Below are 21,542 nucleotides of genomic sequence, written 5' to 3'. Positions count from 1 at the left end.
TTGATTTTAAAAATGGCCATGCCAATGTTAAAGATGAAGACCACAGGGGTAGGCCTAGCCTCGTGAATGATGAACTATGGGTGAAAGTCAACAATAAAATTCGTGAAAATCAGTGTTTTTAAATCACAAAAACTTCACAACATTTCCTCCAAATTTCACGGAGTTCATTTCTACATGGGTTCTCAAAATCCTAACTAAAGACCGCAGAAACAGATTCTGGCTGCAGCACTAACCTTCCCTTGAGATTACAAGAAAAATGGTAAAAAAATTATCAATCTTATGGTGTCTGTGGATGACACTTGAGTGATGCATGTCAATTGTGAAGCAAAAAGCCAATTGATGGAATGGGACACACAAATTCTTCCAAGAAACCGAGGAAGTGTTTACAAATGCTGTCAGCAAGAAAGATCATGACTATTGTGTTTTGAGATTCTAGGGGAGAGATTCTCATTTATTTCCTTGAATGTAGCACAAGAATTAACTCAGACAGTTATTGTCAAACACTGACAAAGTTAAGGTGGGCAATTCAAAACAAGTATCAGGGAAAATTTAGTACAAATGCTTTGTTTTTTCACAATAAAGCGCATCCACATATGGCCAATCATACCCAAAAGCTCCTACATGGTTTTGGGTGGGACATGTTTGATCATCCACTAAAAGCCCGGATTTGGTGCTGAGCAATTACCATCTCTTCCCAGTAATGAAGACATGGTTTGCTGCACAACACTTTGATATTGACATTGAACTACATGCAGTTACCAGTGGTTGCAATCGTAGGCAACAGATTTCTACTGAGATGGTATTGAGAAACTTGTGCCAGGTACGATAATTGCCTCAATTCGAATGGTGATTATGTAGAAAAATAGATTAAAATGTGTATAATAAAATTTGGTTTTTCCATATTAATATTTTTTATTTCAAAACTTCTGTTACTTACTGGATAGTCCTCATATAAAAGTGCAGAACAATGAAAATTTAATGTGGGATCCTGCAAAATAAAAATAAAACTTGAACTGTTTGGCCACATGAAAATGTGAAAATACAAAGTATGACACAGAACTGATGATCAACAGAAGAAAGTGACAGAAACACTAGAGATTAAATGATTGTAGATTTAGAACAATGGGGAAGTTTTTTATGTTTTGTGTGTACATTGACCCATTATTTTTACAAACAGCTTAATAAAGTATAGTTTTCTTCTGTATATTCTGAACAGTGTTTTGGATTGAGTTATTCAACAAGCAGTAGTTAGCTAAAATATGGCAGCATCAGAAAACAGAGTAACATTTGAGTAGGAGCGCAGCAAAGCACATGCAATAACTCACATCTAGGACAGCATGTATTAGCAGCTGTGCACTGTATTTGGCTGGACTTACAACATGCATGATATGTCATTTTTTTTTACATGTTAATAGCTGAAAAATGGAGTGAGTGAATCAACAGGGGCTGCCACAGTAGCACAGCAGCAGGATGAAGCAGTAAGAGCAGGAACTGACACTGTGCAGAGCATCTGAAACTAATCAGTGGAGTGGAGGCATGTAAGACTTGGTTTCAACTAGTACCAGCTGGTAACCTCCCTCCCCAAAACACTGAGCAAAGTGGCTGGAGGGTGGGCCAGAGCTAGCTCACATAGATACTGCTTACAGTAGATATGGCATTGTACTCTTTAAGTGAAAGTGTGGATGGTACCCACTGCAAGTCACATTACACCCCAGTGTTTCAAATAGTATCTTATTTAAAATGTGTGTGACAATTATGTGTAGTCAATTGATTTCTTTTACAGCAGACAGATGTTGCTTTGCTCTTTTGGTGTTCCTTACACATTCCTCAGATGTACTAAATACACACTAAATATAGGTTTCTCTTAAATAAATACACTGAGTTCCTAGACATCTTTAAGAACTATACTATGTGAAGGGTATGTTATTTCTCTGGAAAATTGTTAGCAACAGTGATTAACTTTAGTATAGGTGCATTTTTGTCTCAACTATAAAGATTAATGCTGATTTCTCTATGTTAAAAATACCTGCTTCTTGATTTAAGAATTTGAGAACATGTTAATTTTTGAGTATCTTTTCTAATTGCTTGTGATGCACAGTATTTTTATGAATCTTAAATGCATTCTGTATAACTGATGAATATTGATATTTTCACATTTGAAATGTTGAAAGTTTTGATATGCAGAGCATTTGAAAATGGAAAATGAATAGTTTTTGGAATGTCGAATTAATGTTAATTTTGAATTTGTGCAATCTTATGATAATCTTAGTGCTACAAAAACTTTGTAAAAACTACTGTAAAATCTTTACATGTAGGTACACATGGGTACTGTGTTGTTCATAGTAAATTCTCAGTGCATGATTAACAGAGGAGGGCACCATTTCTTGGAGTTTTTCTTACATTTTTGACTCTGTGGAGTCTTTTTAGTTTAACTTTTGAATTTCTTATGGTTACCAGACAAATTTTGCTGTTCTATATTTAATTTTTATTTCCAAGAAATTGTTTCTCAAGGTACAGATATCAATACTAGTACTACCTCAAATCTTACCCTTTCTCTATGGACCAAAGCTCACAGTTGATGTAGAAATACCTTGTTAGTTAGGAAGGGGATGACCTTTTGACATCTGCAAGAAATGCATGCAAGCAGAGTGAGGTCATACAGTATATATGTAAAAGTCTGGATGTGACCCCACTGGAAAGCACAGTATTGCAAAGTAGTTAGTCTTAAGTACAATTATGCCTTAAGAACCAGTATTTTCTTTATGGTAACTGGGCAGAAGCAATAGCTAACTTTCATGACAAAGTGAACAGTGATTGCGTTCATGTAGCTAAGTGAGTTGTTAGACGAATGTAGAGATCATATTCATGAACTGAAGATATAATAATCTAACTGTCAACTAAAAATTTTTTCATTCAACAATCCTTACCCATCACAGTATATTTGCTGGGAAAGATTATCGAAGAGAGGAAGCCTTTCATTTAAGAGGACACACGTCACAGCATCACTTAAGCATATAGTCAGGACATTATTATAATGTATTACATGTGCCTCAGGCATAAGTTTGTTTGCACATATTGTTCTTACTAAAGATCAATATTAATGGCTCCCTTTCAGTGGCTCTGATATTGCTGATGTCCTAAATGGTTCAGAAATTACAGTTAAATGCTGTTGGTTGAGGAACCCACATAGACTGTACATGCTTTCAAAACACTGGAACAAGCCAGTTGGTGGTTAGCATTTAAGGGTGACAGTTAAGCTGTATCCTAGAAGTGCAGACAAAAGGTAATTTTGAAGTATAATGAATTCAGAAGCAATAAGGGAAAGTAACTCAGCTGTGTTTGTGATTAAATATTCACGTGAAGTATTTTGAAACAAAAGTATGTACAATAATGAGTTTTGAGGAGGTCAAAGATGGGTATGGGAAGCCATTAGCAGCATAGGCAAATTAATTTTTTACATTTCTATGTACAAAGGTTAAACACTGGAATAAGTCTTGAACTGTTCCGGGTGAAGTAACTAAGGAAGTGAAAGAAACTAACTTATATGGCTAAGCAAGATGAATTATGTTGGGTTGAGGCAGGATGACATGGGACCATAAACCTGCTACTAGTGAACAAATAAACTGTCTTAATCTGAGTGAATGTTATGATTTCAGAACAATTGTTAAATATAGTTCTCTAAGCATACAGCATGCACTGCACATGTTGGTTTAGGCATGCAGTTCAATTAAATAGTCATCGACTTACCTGATGTAACACACCTCTTTCACTTGCCCAATTTCTATAAATTTCAGCGAACACTTTACTGTAATTATTTAAAAAGCACAGACTGGGGGGGATTACAAGCCATGCTAGCACAATGATTTTACCTTAATATTATCATTTTTCTTCTCAAATCTCTGAGAAATAACTGTCTGCCATTGTTTGCAGTGCTTTTCAACTTTACTAGTATACATTACTTTCAGAGTTACAATCTCCACACACATGAAGTTCAAGATTATAAGTATCATCATATAAATCACACTTACTTATAAGTCTATATTTCATTGAAAGTCATACCTTGTTTCTCCCACCACAACAGATCCTGTTGAGTTAAAGCATTTCCCATTAAGTGGCGCAGTGACTCTGTTGCCAATACTCTTTCCTCCAGCAAAGAAAATGCATAGGTTGTAAGAGCCAATGAATAGACATCCAGCTCTTGGTCACCTCTTAGACAATAGAGAGCATTTGAAGTAACAGAAGGTGATAGGGGGAGGCCGGCCTCCAGTAAGGAAACAAGCACATATGCAGTTAACGCTGATGATGAACTTTCTTCTGATAAGCCTCCCTGCAGTTGAATTTAAGAGATTAAATAAATAAGAACAACAGGAAATAGATATTATTAATACTTTGATATCATTAAATTACCTTAATATCTTTTTGAAATACTTGCCCCACTAAGGGGAAACAACCATTCTCTAACTGCTTCTTAACTATCCAGTCTATGCTGACTTTTAAATCATTTTCATCTATAAATATATATTTTCTGGCTTGAGCAAATGATTTAACAACAAAAGCTGTCAGCCACATGGACCCACTTGGATCTGAGTCTCCAAACGCTGAGTAAGACCCATCTGTTCGACGATAATTGAGCTCACGCTGGTATCCTGCATGTGAAAAGTTCATCATTATTCTGCAGCTGTTAATGAAACATGACATTACAAAAAGTGCAGAAAATGTAACTTGATTATTCAGAGACAACTATGATGTCTTAGTGTCCAGAACTAGTTTCATGTTCTAGTCACATGAAAACAACAATCTACATAAAAACTTATTTAGAACTTTAAAGCTAAATATAAAATGTTTTTAAAATAAAATGAGTTTTTTGTTTTCATACATGTGGAATATATGCAAATGTGTTCTGATCACTTAAGCAAAAATGGATCTGATTAATTCCTACTGCATTGTGTCATTATATTTGTGTTGTTATGAATGCCAATTAGAAAGAGGATAAAACCCAAAGCCACCACAAGGCAAACTCCTCTCCAAGAGCACCAAGCTGACTAAGGGGTACAAATTTTTATAATACTATTATCTAGCTACCAATCGGCAAGGAAAACTCATTCAACCATGAAGGGGATATTAAAATAGTAGGCTCTATATTTTGAAATGGAAATGAGCGTACGGCATTGTGGGCAGGGAGTCCCCCATTTGGGGAAGTTCAGCTGCCGAGGGCAAGTACTTGTTGCATTCGAAGCCACACTGGGTGACTTGCGCGTCAGAGATGGGGATGAAATGATGATGAGAACAACACAACACCCAGTCCATGAATGGAGAAAATCTCCTGCCCCAGCCAGGAATCGAACCCGGGCCTGTTGGCATGGCATTTCGCCACACTGACCACTCAGCTAATGGGGGCGGACATCTATATTTTAATTAACATTAAACAGGCCAATTTATTGTAACAACATACATGCAATTGTGTGTGTGTGTGTGTGTGTGTGTGTGTGTGTGTGTGTGTGTGAAATAAGCCAAGTAAAATGCAATCAAATAACAACATACAAAGCAACATATTTTATTAATATGTATCTTCTTCAGATAATTTTAATCTGAACACTTCATGAAGATTGTAGGTGCCAACTGAGTCAGCATTTATCATTATTAGATGTAAATCTGCATACAAAAACCCAGAATTTGATCAAATCATACCTTTTCTCAGATTTTTCACAGCACTTTGTTTTAGGGCCAGATTCATCTGATTAGTTGCAGACATGTAGTTGATTATGAGCAAGTTTGGCACAAAAAGAATCATGTTTTGTTCACCACAACCCATTGGCATTCGAACCAGGTGCTCTAAATTCTAGAAGGAAAATAATAGAATGTCATCATTAGTATAATGTGATATAATAAAAACAGAATGCTGAACTATGACCAACATGTACTGACATGCAATGTTGGAGCAAGCAGGTCACCAACAACTTTGATCTCAGCTCTGGCTGAATCCTCAACAATGTCTTGTGGTATTTCTAGATTCCACCTCACTACAGATTTTTGGGTAGTATCTGAAACCAATACTTACAACAATTACACATTTTGGTGAATCTTATCTTTAAGGCTAAAAATTGTTCAACTCCTGATCAATATAGCCATTATTGTGCATGAGAAAAATATTAATGCACATAAAATCTGTGTGAATTAGGCTGGCTAATTCACAGAATTACAACACTTATTTCATTAATTTTTAGGGGTAGAATAAAAATCTTACTTATCAGTTTTTTACATAATTGTACATAATGACACACTTTAAAATAGTTAGATCCATGTTATATTAAGATTTTCATAATGAATCTTTCACTCTTCATTGGAGAGTGCATTTTATAAAATGTCCTGGCATATTAAAACTGTGTGGTACATCAGGACTCAAAACTGGACTCTCGAATTTAGCAGGCAGTGCTTATTGATCTAGCTACAAAAGCACACAGTTCCTGTTCAGCACATAGTTTTAATCTCAACTCAACTAAGCACCTTCATATCAGTGGAGTGATTATACACTACCCCTCCACTTAGTGCACTAAGGTGGCCCACTGGCTTGCTGAAAATTTAGGTCACTTGTGAGGAGCCTGTGATAGGACTGTAAGCTCTTGCACTGCTCACTGGTGAAAGACTATGGCAGAGGTATAGAAGCCCCATGACAACACGTATAAAATTCTCACACGTAAGAAGTCCTCCATCACTGGCCTGAATTGTGCCCTGTCAGCAACCAAGATGCATCTCCTCATGCAGTTTCCAGTGAACTAGTTCTTGCATCAATACTGTCCTCTATGATGCACAGTGAGCAGAGATAAATGTGTAGTGGATTCCACACACTATTGTGAGGACGTGGTTCTGCATGGCACAGCTGTTCACTAGATGTTATTGTTGGTGCATTGAATTGGCAAGTGATTTACTACACCTCTGCACTTCCTTCTGTTGTTAATACTCATAACAGGTCAGCTATGACTCCAATCAGTAACATGTTGTTGTTTGTGACAGATGAATATACAATTATGGCTTTTCCCAAATGAAGGTATTCATGAATGGTTTCAACATGTAGGCTTGTCACAAGTTCAGTGCCTACACAATATTGAAAACTGAGCGCTAAACACCTCAGAAGCTCACAAGGTAAATGGCTCAAATGTGCCATTATCATGTATCATACATTAGGATGGTTAATGCATGTGTAACATCATCTTAATCATCTGACACACTGAAGTATTACATTTCTCATCATAAAAATATATCATCACTTATTATTAAGGTAAAGTTATGAGACTCAGTGCCCAAACTGATCTTCCCTGAGGTCAGTTTCTGCCAGTTTTTCCACTCATCTGTAAAGAATTCATGTTAGTATATTGCAGCCATGACTTATTAAACTGATATTTCAGTAATTTTCACACCTGTCAACACCTGGTTTCTTTGAGATTGGAATTATTATATTCTTCTTGAAGTCTGAAGGTATATTGCCTGTCTCATACATCTTGCTCACCAGATGGAACAGTTTCGCCATGGCTGGCTCTCCCAATGTTATCCGTAGCTCTACAGAATGTTGTCTACTCCCAGGGCCTTGTTTCGACTTAGGCCTTTCAGTGCTCTGTCAAACTCTTCACGCAGTATCATATCTCCCATTTCATCTTCATCTACATCCTCTTCCATATCTATAACATTGCACTCAAGTACATCGCCCTTGTATAGACCCTCTATATACTCCTTCCACCTTTCTGCTTTCCCTTCTTTGCTTAGAACTGGTTTTCCATCTGAGCTCTTGATATTCATACAGGTGAGTCTCTTTTCTCCAAAGGTCTCTTTAATTTCCTGTAGGCAGTGATACATGCGTCTACATCCTTACATTTGTCCTCTAGCCATCCCTGCTTAGCCATTTTGCACTTCCTCCCAATGTCATTTCTGAGATGTCTGTACTCCCTTTTGCCTGTTTCATTTACTGCATTTTTATATTTTCTCCTTTCATCAATTAAATTCATTTGTAAGGCAGCGTGGAGGGTACAAATCATACAGGGAGACCAAGAGATGAATACGCTAAGCAGATTGAGAAGGATGTAGGTTGCGTAGGTACTTGGAGGTGAAGAGGCTTGCACAAGATAGAGTAGCATGGAGAGCTGCATCAAACCAGTCTCTGGACTGAAGACCACAACAACAACAACAACAACAACAACAACAACACGAGACTCAGTCAGCCATTTATATTCCTGCTAAACACTGTAAAACGTTATCAACCACACACATTACTGCAGCTGTAGTATGATGTGTGAATCATAGTCAATGCTAAAAAAGTGGGAAGTGGGAGTACTGAGGAAACTAGGAATAGCAAAAGTTCATCAGAGTGAGGGTCAGTGAAGAATGAGAAAAATACTATGAAAATTCCTAGTCATGAATAAATGGAGGAGAATGATGCTAAATAATAATAATAATGTAACAGAAAGAAAAAAGCAGTGTTGCAAGACTGCAGCATGTCCCTAACAGTCCCCAACCTTTGAAATTTAGTCCAACTCTTGTTTCGCTAGATAATTCCAATGGCAATGGATGTTGAAACAGCTAATAAAATTGAATTTTCCAGGTAGATTAAAACTATGGCCCAGATGGGGATCTGAGCTTTATCTTTGGTATTTGGGGATAATTTTGTACCATTGGTGCTATTTGAGCAGTCCTCACAGACTGATTCAAAGCTTCAACCTGCAGAAAGGTATAGTAACAGCTTAGGGATTAATTACAGTTTGCAATTATGAATTTTTACAAAACCACTGTGAGCAGAACTTACCCTGCAAAGAAAATATACTAAAATATCTTGCCTGGTAGAGAAGTCCAAAGGTAACTTTGGTGATGGTGAAAAGGATGGATGGTACACTTTATATAGAAAGTAGTTACATACTTTTCATTAAGGATGCTGGGAAAGGAAGTACTGACATAAAATTAATTGGTAACAGCCCTCTTACCATATAATACTCTTCCAAATCACATTAAATAGTAACTTTTTTTAGTTTTGAATAACAAAATCTTATTTTCTAATACAAAAAATCATTTAAACAGTAATTAGCTCCATGTATTACCTCTGTTTCCTAAAAATGCTGATGCATTTTTATGTTATGCTGGCTGCCCAGCAAAAGTAGCGTTTCTTGGAGGCAGAGATTGCTTCTAGTGTGTCCACACCAAGTGTCAAGTATGCATAATCAAACAATGGAATGTCCAAAATAAACTAACAACAATATGGAAAGTTTAGATTGTTACTTATCATGTACATGAGGCATTGTGTCACAGACAGGCACAATGAAAAAGAATGCCAGAATTGTTCAGCTTATGGACTATGTCCTTCATCATAAGTAGAAAACACACACATTCACAAAAGCACAACTCACACACATAAGATCACTGTCATCTCCGGGCAGTAAAGTTCTGACAGCACCTGTTATGAGATGAGTAGCAACAAGCATTTTGCAGCTCACCTCAAATACAGTAAAGCTGTGTGTGTGTGTGTGTGTGTGTGTGTGTGTGTGTGTGTGTGTGTGTGTGTGTGTGTGTGTGTGTGTGTGTGTGTGCGCGCGCTTGCACATGTGCGTGTGTGTGCGCGCACATGTGTGTGTGAGCATGCGAGTGTGTGTGTACGAGCGCGTTTCTTGAAGGGTCTGTAAGCTCAATCATTCTAGCTTCCTTTTTTAGTGTGACTCCCTGTGACTCAATGCCTTCTCCATGTAGTGAGTAGCAACCAATCTTTCTCAATACTGTTGTTGGGCACTGTATGTATAATAGGACAGAGGGATGAAGATTTTATTTAATCCAAGAATAATTGAAAACACTTACTTTCAGAACAGATAAATGATGATTTAGTAATTTCCACTGGAAATCCTTCAGGCTCAATCAGAATAGGTTTCACAACAGTATCCCTGTGAACAGAAATGCATGCAAACTTCCTAAAACATGTTATATCACAGAATGTTAGGAAAACCAAACTCAGATTTAGTGTTTATTTAATCATTTCTTTACTTAAAATTAGTAAACTCCACAAAATATATTTAATTCTTAATCTTGATCAAAGAAAATAACATTTGATCTCCAATTTATAGGTTGAGGCATTTGGGTTTGACCAGGAACATTGTTTTCAAGTTGTGGCCCAATTTGAAGGATTGTTGCCTATGACCAGTTGGGACAATATACGATGATAATCAGGTTTTACAGCTTTACCTTTTGGAAGAAATTAATTTTATCATTCCTTTCGGGCCTAAACCAGCCTCCATTCTGCCACATTGTATGAGGTTAATTGAAAACATTTTTGTGAGTCACAATCAATTTGTACAGCATTCTACTCTGACCTGATTATTATTATCTGATGGTTCATGTGGCACAAAAAACGTACATTTTCTCTTTGCCAAAGCCATATATTGACATTTGAAGTGCAGTCTGCCTGATGCAAGTATTTTCTCTATTGTCCACCATTGCTTTGCAGATTTTGTTTCCTCTTTTCATGCTGATGGAACCTCTGTATTCTCCCTGCCCTTACGCACACCTTATGTACACCCACACCCACAACACTATAGTCACTACTGCGCACAGTTTTCACCACATAACATATTTTTATCCGTTTTGGATAATGGAAAGCACAATTTGATATTGTGTCTCTCTCTTTAAGTGCATCTTCAGGCAAATATTAAAATAGCACAGTTTCATTCAAGGTTAGAACAGAATCATCTACTTCTGCATCTACACCTATACGCCACAAGCCACCTTATGGTGTGTGTCGTGGGTATTATGTGTACTACTGTCACTTCTTCCTTTTCCTATTCCAGCTGCATATGGGTTACAGGAAGAACGATTGGTGGTAAGTCTCTGTGTGGACTTGAATATATCTAATTTTATGTTGTTGATCTTTTTTTGAGCTACATCTAAGAGGAAGCAGTATGTTGCTTGACTCTTTTTAGAATGAACACTCTCAGAACTTTAACAGTAGCCATACCATGATGCAGAAGCATCTACATCTACACTTACATCAATACTCTACAAACTACCAGTTATTAAGGTTTTTGCTGTTCCATTCATGTACGGAACTTAGGATAAATGATTATCTGAATGCCTCTGTGCATACTGTAATTATTGTTATCTTTTCCTCATGAACCCTATTTAACTGATATGTAAGAGGTTATAGTATATTCCTAGAGCCCTCACTTAAAGTCGGTTGTTGAAACTTTGTTAGTAGCATATCTTCAAGGGTCTGCCACTTTTTCTTCAACATATCTGTGACACTTGCCCAGGGGACATACAAATATGTGACAATACTTACTGTCCTCTGTATATGTTCTATATCCCCTGTGAGTCCTATGTGGTATGGGTCTCACAACCTGAGCAATATTCTAGAATGAATCACATGAGTGATTTGTACACAATCTCCTTTGTTGACTGATTGCACTTCCCTGGTATTCTACCAACAAACCGAAGTCTACACTTACTGTACCCACAACTGAGCCAATGTGATCATTTCATTTCATATCCCTTGGAAGTGTTACACCTAGCTATTTAAATGAGTGGGTCAATCAATGATGATTCATTGATATTATATTCATAGGCAACTATGTTTCTTCTTCTTCTTCTTCTTTTTTAAAAAAATCAAGATCTGACTGAATATTCATGCAGCTTCTTTCAGACAGTACTTCATTATACGTAACTGGATCATCTGCAAAAGGTCTAAGGTTACTATTAATATTTTCCATAAGATCATTAATATATAACATGAACAGTAAGGGTCCCAACACACTTCTCTGGGGCACACGCAATGTTACTTCTACATCTGACTGTGGCTCTCAACAGAAGATAAGATGCTGCATCTTCCCTACCAAAAGGTCCTCAATCCAGTCACAAATTCTGCTAGATATCCCATACAATCATACTTTTGACAATAAGCATAAGTGTGGTTCTGAGTCAAATGCTTTTCGGAAATCGAGAAATACTGCTTCTACCTGACTGCCTTGATCCAAAGCTTTTAGTACATAATCTACATCTATATCTACATCTACATGGACATTCTGTAAATCACTTATGTGACTGTCAGAGGTTTCATTAAACCACATTCACAATAATTCTCTGTTATTCCAATCTCAAAGAGTGCACTTAAAAAATGAACACCTATATCTTTCCAAGCAAGCTCTGATTTCCCTTATTTTATTTCGATGATCAGTTCTCACTATGCAGAAATCAACAAAATATTTTTGTATTTGGAGGAGAAAGTTTGGAATCAAAATTCCATGAGAAGATTCCACCACAACACACACATTTGTTTTAATGTTGTTCACCCCAAATCCGTATCGTGCCAGACACACGCTCTCCCCTATTTCGCAACAATACAAAACGTTCTGCTCTTCTTTCAACTTTCTTGATGCAATCTGTTAATCCCATCTAGTAAGGATCCCACACTGCACAGCAGTATTCCAAAAGAGCACAGACAAGCATAGTGCAGGCAGTCTCTTTAGAAGACCTCTTACATTTTCTAAGTGTTCTGCTAATAAAATGCAGTCTTTGGTTTGCCTTCCCCACATTTTCTGTGTGTTCTTTCGAGATTAAGTTGTTCATAATAGTAATTCCTAGGTATTTAGTTGAATTTACAGCATTTAGATTTGATTAACTTATTGTGTAACTGAAGTATAATGGATTCCTTCCAGCACTCATGCGGATGACATCACACTTTTCATTATTTGGTGACAATTGCCAATTTTCACACCATGCAGATATCTTTTCTAAATCGTTTTGCAATTTGTTTTGAGCTTCTGATGATTTTACAAGATGATAAATGACAGCATCATCCACAAACAACCTAAGACGGCTTCTCAGAGGTCTCCTAAATTGTTTATTTAGAGAAGGAACAGCAGAGGACCTATAACACTACCTAGCGGAAGCCAGAAATCACTTCTGTTTTACTCGATAACTTTCTGTCAGGTGCCATAAACTGTGATGTCTCTGACAGGAAATCACAATTCCACTCACATAACTGAGATGATATTCTATAGGCATGCGATTTGACTGTAAGTCACTTGTGTGGTACAATGCCAAGAGCCTTCTGGAAATGTAGAAATACGGAATCAATTTTAAATCCCTTGTCAATAGCACTCAACACTTTGTCTGTGAAGAGCTAGTCGTGTCTCACAAGAATGATGTTTTCTAAAACTGTGTTGACTGTGTGTCAATAGCTCATTCTCTTTGAGGTAATGCCATTCTCTTTGAGGTAATTCATAATGTTCCAACACAATATATACTCCAAAATCCTGCTGCATATCAACGTTAATGATATGGGCCCATAATTTAGTGGATTACTACTGCTGCCTTTCTTGAATATTAGTGTGACCTGTGCAACTTTCCAGTTTTTGGGTATGGATCTTTCATCAAGCAAGCAGTTGTATATAATTTTTGTGTATGGAGCTATTGCACCAGCATACTCTGAAAGGAATCTACCAGTAATTGCTATATAGTCTGGACCAGAATACTTGCTTTTATTAAGTGATTTAAGCTGCTTCACTACTCTGAGGATATCTATTTTTAAGTTACCCATGTTAGCAGTTGTTCTTGATTCAAATTCTGGAATATTTACTTCGTCTTCTGTAGTGAAGTGATTTCAGTTTGTCGTTGATAGTATTTCCACTGCTATCATGCATTCATTGTGTCTTTCTGCTAGCATACTTTACGTATGACCAGAATCTTTCTGGATTTTCTGTCAAGCTTCACGACCAAGTTTTGTTATAGAAAAGCATCTTGCATTGAAGGCCATGTTAAATTTTGGGCTTCTGCAAAAGTTAACCAATCATGGAGATTTCTCATTCATCTAAATTTGGCATACTTTTTTCATTGTTTCTGCAACAGTGTTTTATTGTGTACCAAGGGGGGTCAGCTCCATCATTTCTCAATTTATTTGGTGTAAATCTCTCAATTAGTGTCAATACTATTTCTTTGAACTGAATTCACATTTGATCTACACTTAAATTGTTATCTTGGAAAGTGAGGAGATTGTCTTTTAGGAAGGCATCAAGTGAATGTGAGAGAAGTACAAGTTGGGTTTCAAGTGTTCAGTGTTTTTGGAACCCATGCTGATTGGCTTGGATGTTGTCATTCTGTTCAAGATACCTTATTATGTTTGAGCTCAGAACACGTTCTAAGATTCTACAACAAATCTATATCAAGGACATTGGACGGTAGTTCTGTGGATTACTTCTCTACCCTTCTTGTAGACAGGTGTGACCTGTGATTTTTTCCAAGAGCTGGGCATGGATTTTTTGTTTTAGGGATCTATGATAGATTATAGTTAGAAGAGGGAGTTGCTCAGCCAAAAATTCAACACAGAATCTGATAGGGATTCATTTGGGCCCTGGAGCTTTATTCAGTTTTAATGACTTCACAGTTTCTTAACTCCACTGACACTAATTCTGATTTTACTCATCTATTCAAAGGCATGAGGATTAAATTGGGCAATTCTCCTCAATTTTCCCTCATACAGGAACTCTGAAAATGGAATTAAGCATTTCAGCTTTTGCTCTGCTACCCTCAATTTCAGTTCCTGTCTCATTCGCCGGGGCCGGACACTAACTTTGGTGCCACTAAAAGCCTTTACATACAACCAGAATTTCTTTGGGTTTTGCCAAAGATCATTTGACAATATTCTACTATGATAGTCACTGAAGGCTTCACGCTGTACTCTCTTGACATCCAAATGCATTTCATTCAGTTTCCCTTTATCTATAACCATATGCTTTGTTTTACACCTATTATGCAGTACTGCATTTACTCGAATCTAAGCCGCACTTTTTTTCCGGTTTTTGTAATCCAAAAAGCCGCCTGGGGCTTAGAATCGAGTGCAAAGCAAGTGGAAGTTCTGAAAAATGTTGGTAGGTGCCGCCACAACTAACTTCTGCCGTCGAATATATGTAGCGCTACACAGGCATGCTCTGTAGGCACAAAGATAAATACTGGTGCCAAAACCTCCACGTCAGTAAATAAATTTATAAAAAGGTGGAAGACGAGCATTTTTTCTCCGCCCCAAGTTTCGACCACTGCATTTTCATACATTATCCAACGAAGTAAATACAAATTCCGTATTGTTCATCTTCGAATGTAGCAGAATTTCAATGCACTACAAAAATCTGACATGCAAGACTGTTTGGGATGTTTGTCAATATGGCCAACTCTACTTTCTGAATTTTTTACCTTCACCATAAGAATAATATGAATATCAACATTTTGCCATGTATTCTTTCGTGTTTGCTGCTATCTCATTTAAATCCTGTCTGCCTAATAAACTACGAAACTGGAGTGAGACAACAGCAAACGCGGAAGAATATACGTATCGTGTCATGTTTATATTCGCATTATTCTTATGCCTAATAGTGATACAGTCAGAAATGAAGCACGGCAACTGACTAGATTTTTAATTCTAAGATGACTCTAATTTCTGTGCAGAATTTGATGTACTAAAGAAGCGGCCGCAAAGATTTTGAAACGGAGAAAAATTTTCGCCTAACTCTCATTCAGAACATGTTCTATCATATGCAGTCTATTATTTGGTTCTTGTTGATCATTATCAAAGAAAGCAGTAGTGTAAGTAACAACAAATAGCAGTCTCTTGCCATTGTTTCGATAATGAGACGATTCCTCTCTCTCTCTTCTTTTTTAATTCTAAGCGGCGGTAGCGCGCACAAAAGCAAGCCATGCCGCGAGCGGCGACAGGCCGTAAACACGCACTATCAGAATGCGACAAACAATGCATGACACAGTACAGTTTCAGCTTAGAGTAACGTAAACACCTATAACAAAGAAAACAGCACTTATCAGATCAAAGCAAAATAAGCAATCGATTCAAACCAGACGAAGCACGTGAAAAAGGAAGGGTACCTGTATAAATACGGACGGAGCACCTGACGCATAGCAATGGCTACCTGGTAAAGCTTAACTGCTAAGCTTACGACTCAAACCAAACTACTGTAGCTCTATCGTCATTCATTCGACCTAAATTGTGTCTTATATTACAATGGACCAACTTTGTTTCGATTTGGAGGTGCGGCCTAAAACTTTACTTTCCCCTTAAATTTCGAGTCTCAAATTTCCGGTGCGGCTTAGATTCGGGAAATTTTTTTTCCTTTATTTCGAGTCTCATTTTTCAGGTGCGGCTTAGATTCGAGTGCGGCTTAGATTCGAGTAAATACGGTAGTCTCTGTTTCTTGCAAATTTTCTTCACAGTGACTATAAAATGAAAGGTCCCTCCCATTATGAGCTGTTTTCCTGCGTACATATCCATCCAGTGCATGGTCAACTATTCTTTTAAACTTGAGTCAAAGTTCCTCTACATGCTCCCGCCCTGTATTGAAAGTTTCAAATTCCTCATTTAGACATAAGAATACTGGTTTTTTATGTACTTTATTGAACATGTATATCTTTCTCCTTGTTTTAGTTGTCCTTTGTAGCCGGTTGGGGTGGCCGAGCGGTTCTAGGCGGGACAGTCTGGAACCGCGTGACCGCTACAGTCGCAGGTTCGAATCCTGCCTCGGGCATAGATGAGTGTGATGTCCTTAGGTTAGTTAGGTTTAAGTAGTTCTAGGGGACTGATGACCTCTGAAGTTAAGTCCCATAGTGCTCAGATCCATTTGAAGCATTTTTGTCCTTTGTACTTTGGTAATCACTGTTGCCGCAACTGTGTCATAGTCTCTGATACCAGTTTCGATGTGGACATGCTCAAAGAGGTCATCTCTATTCATTGCCATTAGATCTAGTACATTTCCATCATGAGTGGGTTTCTGAACTATCTGGTCTAGGTAGTTTTCAGTGAAAGCAATTTGTAATGTTAAGCAGGATGCCTCAACACATGCACCACTAACAAAATCATAATTTTTCCCAACTGACTGTTGAATGATTAAAGTCTCTCCTGATGATAACAGTATGACTGAGGAACTTACATAGAAGTGAGCTGATGTTTTCTCTAAAATTTTCGATTACATCAGGAGGTGAGTCTGGTGGGCGATAGGAGGATCCAGTTACCATGTTATGCACAACCCTAATACTGAGTACTTCCCTAAAAAATTTCACATGCAGCTTCAATTTCTATGTCAGTGGATTTGAATTTATTGTCTACTGCAACATACACACCACCTTTATTTTCTATTAACCTGTTGTTGTTGTTGTTGTTGTTGTTGTTGTTGTCTTCAGTCCTGAGACTGGTTTGATGCAGCTCTCCACGCTACTCTATCCTGTGCAAGCTTCTTTATCTCCCAGCACCTACCGCAACCTACATCCTTCTGAATCTGCTTAGTGTATTCATCTCTTGGACTCCCTCTACGATTTTTACCCTCCACACTGCCCTCTCATACTAAATTGGTGATCCCTTGATGCCTCAGAACATTACCTACCAACTGATCCGTTCTTCTAGTCAAGTTGTGCCACAAACTTCTCTTCTCCCCAATGCCATTCAGTACTTCCTCATTAGTTACATGATCTACCCATCTAGTCTTCAGCATTCTTCTGTAGCACCACATTTCAAAAGCTTCTATTCCCTTCTTGTCCAAACTATTTATCGTCCATGTTTCACTTCCATACATGGCTATACTCAATACAAATACTTTCAGAAATGACTTCCTGACACTTAAATCTATACTCGATGTTAACAAATTTCTCTTCTTCAGAAACGCTTTCCTTGCCATTGCCAGTCTACATTTTATATCCTCTCTACTTCGACCACCATCAGTTATCTTGCTCCCCAAATAGCAAAACTCCTTTACTACTTTAAGTGCCTCATTTCCTAATCTAATTCCCTCAGCATCACCCGACTTAATTCGACTACATTACATTATCCTCGTTTTGCTTTTGTTGATGTTCATCTTATATCCTCCTTTCAAGACACTATCCATTCCGTTCAACTGCTCTTCCAAGTCCTTTGCTGTCTCTGACAGAATTACAATGTCTTCGGTGAACCTCAAAGTTTTTATTTCTTCTCCATGGATTTTAATACCTACTCCGAATTTTTCTTTTGTTTCCTTCACTGCTTGCTCAATATACAGATTGAATAGCATCGGGGAGAGACTACAACCCGGTCTCACTCCCTTCCCAACCACTGCTTTCCTTTCATGTCCCTCGACTCTTATAACTGCCATCTGGTTTCTCTACAAATTATAAATAGCCTTTCGCTCCCTGTATTTTACCCCTGCCACCTTCAGAATTTGAAATTTCCAGTCAACATTGTCAAAAGCTTTCTCTAAGTCTACAAATGCTAGAAATGTAGGTTTACCCTTCCTTAATCTAGCTTCTAAGATAAGTTGTCGGGTCAGTATTGCCTCAGGTGTTCCAACATTTCTACGGAATCCAAACTGATCTACCCCGAGGTCAGCTTCTACTAGTTTTTCCATTCGTCTGTAAAGAATTCGCGTTAGTATTTTGCAGCTGTGACTTACTAAACTGATAGTTTGGACATTTTCACATCTGTCAACACATGCTTTCTTTGGGATTGGAGTTATTATATTCTCCTTGAAGTCTGAGGGTATTTCGCCTGTCTCATACACCTTGCTCACCAGATGGTAGAATTTTGTCAGGACTGGCTCTCCCAAGGCCGTCAGTAGTTCTAATGGAATGTTTTCTACTCCGGGGGCCTTGTTTCGACTCAGGTCTTTCAGTGCTCTGTCAAACTCTTCACGCAGTATTGTATCTCCCATTTCATCTTCATCTACATCCTCTCCCATTTCCATAATATTGTCCTCAAGTACATCACCCTTGTTTAGACCCTCTATATACTCCTTCCACCTTTCTGCTTTCCCTTCTTTGCTTAGAACTGGGTTTCCATCTGAGCTCTTGATGTTCATGCAAGTGGTTCTCTTATCTCCAAAGGTCTCTCTAATTTTCCTGTAGGCAGTATCTATCTTACCCCTCGTGAGATAAGCCTCTACATCCTTACATTTGTCCTCTAGCCATCCCTGCTTAGCCATTTTGCACTTCCTGTCGATCTCATTTTTGAGACGTTTGTATTCCTTCTTGCCTGCTTCATTTACTGCATTTTTATATTTTCTCCTTTCATCAATTAAATTCAATATTTCTTCTGTTACCCAAGGATTTCTATTAGCCCTCGTCTTTTTACCGACTTGATCCTCTTCTGCCTTCACTACTTCATCCCTCAAAGCTACCCATTCTTCTTCTTCTGTATTTCTTTCCCCCATTCCTGTCAATTGTTCCCTTATGCTCTCCCTGAAAGTCTGTACAACCTCTGGTTTAGTCAGTTTATCCAGGTCCCATCTCCTTAAATTCCCACCTTTTTGCAGTTTCTTCAGTTTTAATCTACAGGTCATAACCAACAGATTGTGGTCAAAGTCCACATCTGCCCCTGGAAATGTCTTACAATTTAGAACCTGCTTCCTAAATCTCTGTCTTACCATTATATAATCTATCTGAAACCGGTCAGTATCTCCAGGCTTCTTCCATGTATACAGCCTTCTTCTATTAACCTATCCTTTCAATATATGCTTAAATTTTCTGCAGTCAATTTCAGGTTTCAACCAGCTTTTTGTACCTAGTATTAAGTGAGCTTCACTACTTTTCATGGGCACTTCAAACTCTGGCACTTTGTTGTGAATAATTCGGCAGTTAACCACTAGAATTTTAATATTTTCACCTGTTGGAGGCATATCTTTCAATCTTACATTGATACTTCTGGATTTTCTACAGCTATAATAATCTGGACTGGATGGGGAGTCACCTAAGGTACAAAACTCTTGTGTGCACCCCACACACATTCATCTACCTGGGTAGCAACCTACAATGTGTGGCGCACACCTGACCTATTTAGGGGGACCCTACAGTCCTCAACCCTAAGGTGCAAATCCAGGAAGTCCCAGCTCACCTTGTCATAGAACCTTTGAAGTCTCTGTTTCAGACCTTCCATTCAACTCAGAACCAGGGAGCCACATCAGTTATGTGAACAACTCTGCAAATTATGAGCTTTGTTGAAACTCCATGAGCAAGGTTGTTTTTGTCAGCCTTCTCTGCCAGTTGCCAGAATGATCCAAGTATGACCTTGGAGCCTAGATGGCAGGCATCATTTGTTCGAACATGTGACACAATCTACAGTTGGTTGCATCCCGTTCCTTTAATGGCTGCTGGTATCGCCTTTTCAAAATTTTGAATGATGCATACTGAGTGCATCTGGTGTCCTTTCCTGTCCCTTGCTACCATGTTCCCAGGGGGTACCATCATTTGCCACTCATTTGAACTGCCAATGACTAACAGGTCCACACCCTTTTCTGTTTACCTCCTCTTGACACTGCAGAAAAAAGGTTTCAGCAAAACAGGTGAAGTGAGTGTCACTGGCTCAGTTTCAGTTTCAGTGAAAGGAACCTCCTCGAACTTGTTGGTTAGGGGGTTTGGTATAACACTCTGAGTCTCCGTGGTCCCCCTCCAACCTGTACAGGACCCTAGTTTTACAACTGAAAGGCCATTCACAGTCAAATACATGAGAAATGACAAATGCTGTACTTCCTGCAGAATAGACAGGATCCACAGGAGATGATAGTACTTCAGGTACCTTTGGTACTGGTACCAGAGGTACACAACTCTCAGGATTTCTTCCAAAAACTACTAGTAAAGTCATTTCCTTTCCTGTTCCACTTGCACATAGAATGAGGGGAAAAACCACTCCCTATATGACTCCATACAAGCCCTAATTTCTCGTATCTTATCTTCAAGGTCCTTACATGCAATGTATTTTGAAGGCAAAAGAATCGATCTGCAGTCAGCTTCAAATTCCATTTCCCTACATTTTCTCAAAAAGAACATTGTCTTCCCTCCAGGAATTCCTATTGGGTTTCTGAAGCATCTCCATAACACTTGTGTGTTGTTTGAACCTACCAGTAACAAATCTAGCTGTTCCTCTGAAATGCTCTGATGTCTTCCTTTAAAACGACCTGGTATAGATCCCAAACACTCAAACAGTACTCAAGAATAGGTCGCACTATTGTCCTACATGTGGCCTCCTCTGCAGATGAAACACGCATTCCTAGAATTCTCCCAATAAATCGAAACTGATCATTTGCCTTTCCTCCTACAATCTTCACATGCTTGTTCCATTTCATATTACTTTGCAACATCACACCCAGATATTTAAACAAAGTGACTGTGGCAAGCAGGATACTACTAACACCGTATCTGAACACTGTGGTTTGTTATTCCTACTCATCCACATTAACTTACATTTTTCTACATTTAGAGCTAGTTGCCATTCATCACACCTACTAGAAATTTTGTCTATGTCATCTTCTATCTTCCTTACGTCACTCAACTTCAACACCTTACCATACACCACAGCATCATCAGCAAACAACTGCAGATTGCTGCCCATCCTGTTGGCCTGACCATTTATGTAGATAGAGAACAAAAGCGGTCCCATCATATTTCCCTGGGTCACTCCTGAAGATACCCTTGTCCCTGCTGAACACTCACCATCAAGGACAACATACTGAATTCTATAACTTAAGAAGTCTTCAAGCCACTCACATATCTGTGAACCTATTCCATAT

The 21,542-nt window shown here is 38.2% G+C and overlaps 1 protein-coding gene across 2 annotated transcripts in view; it reads right to left on the bottom strand.

Annotated features, from left to right (window-relative positions):
- The window catches only part of LOC124615596 (murinoglobulin-1-like), a 283,543-nt gene that overhangs the window by 113,078 nt on the left and 148,923 nt on the right, over positions 1-21,542 (bottom strand). For both annotated transcript variants that reach the window (XM_047143583.1, XM_047143584.1), the window contains 5 exons: positions 9,829-9,911; positions 5,926-6,041; positions 5,689-5,839; positions 4,408-4,646; positions 4,060-4,327 (listed from right to left, as the gene is read on the bottom strand). In XM_047143583.1, the coding sequence (XP_046999539.1) occupies positions 4,060-4,327; positions 4,408-4,646; positions 5,689-5,839; positions 5,926-6,041; positions 9,829-9,911 (857 nt within the window). The remainder of the gene's footprint in view (positions 1-4,059; positions 4,328-4,407; positions 4,647-5,688; positions 5,840-5,925; positions 6,042-9,828; positions 9,912-21,542) is intronic.

The sequence above is a fragment of the Schistocerca americana genome, chromosome 5, assembly GCF_021461395.2.
Source record: "Schistocerca americana isolate TAMUIC-IGC-003095 chromosome 5, iqSchAmer2.1, whole genome shotgun sequence".
NCBI classification, from domain to species: domain Eukaryota; kingdom Metazoa; phylum Arthropoda; class Insecta; order Orthoptera; family Acrididae; genus Schistocerca; species Schistocerca americana.
The sequence above is the reverse complement of the archived record's forward strand: the minus strand, read 5'-3'. Positions and strand labels throughout refer to the sequence as shown.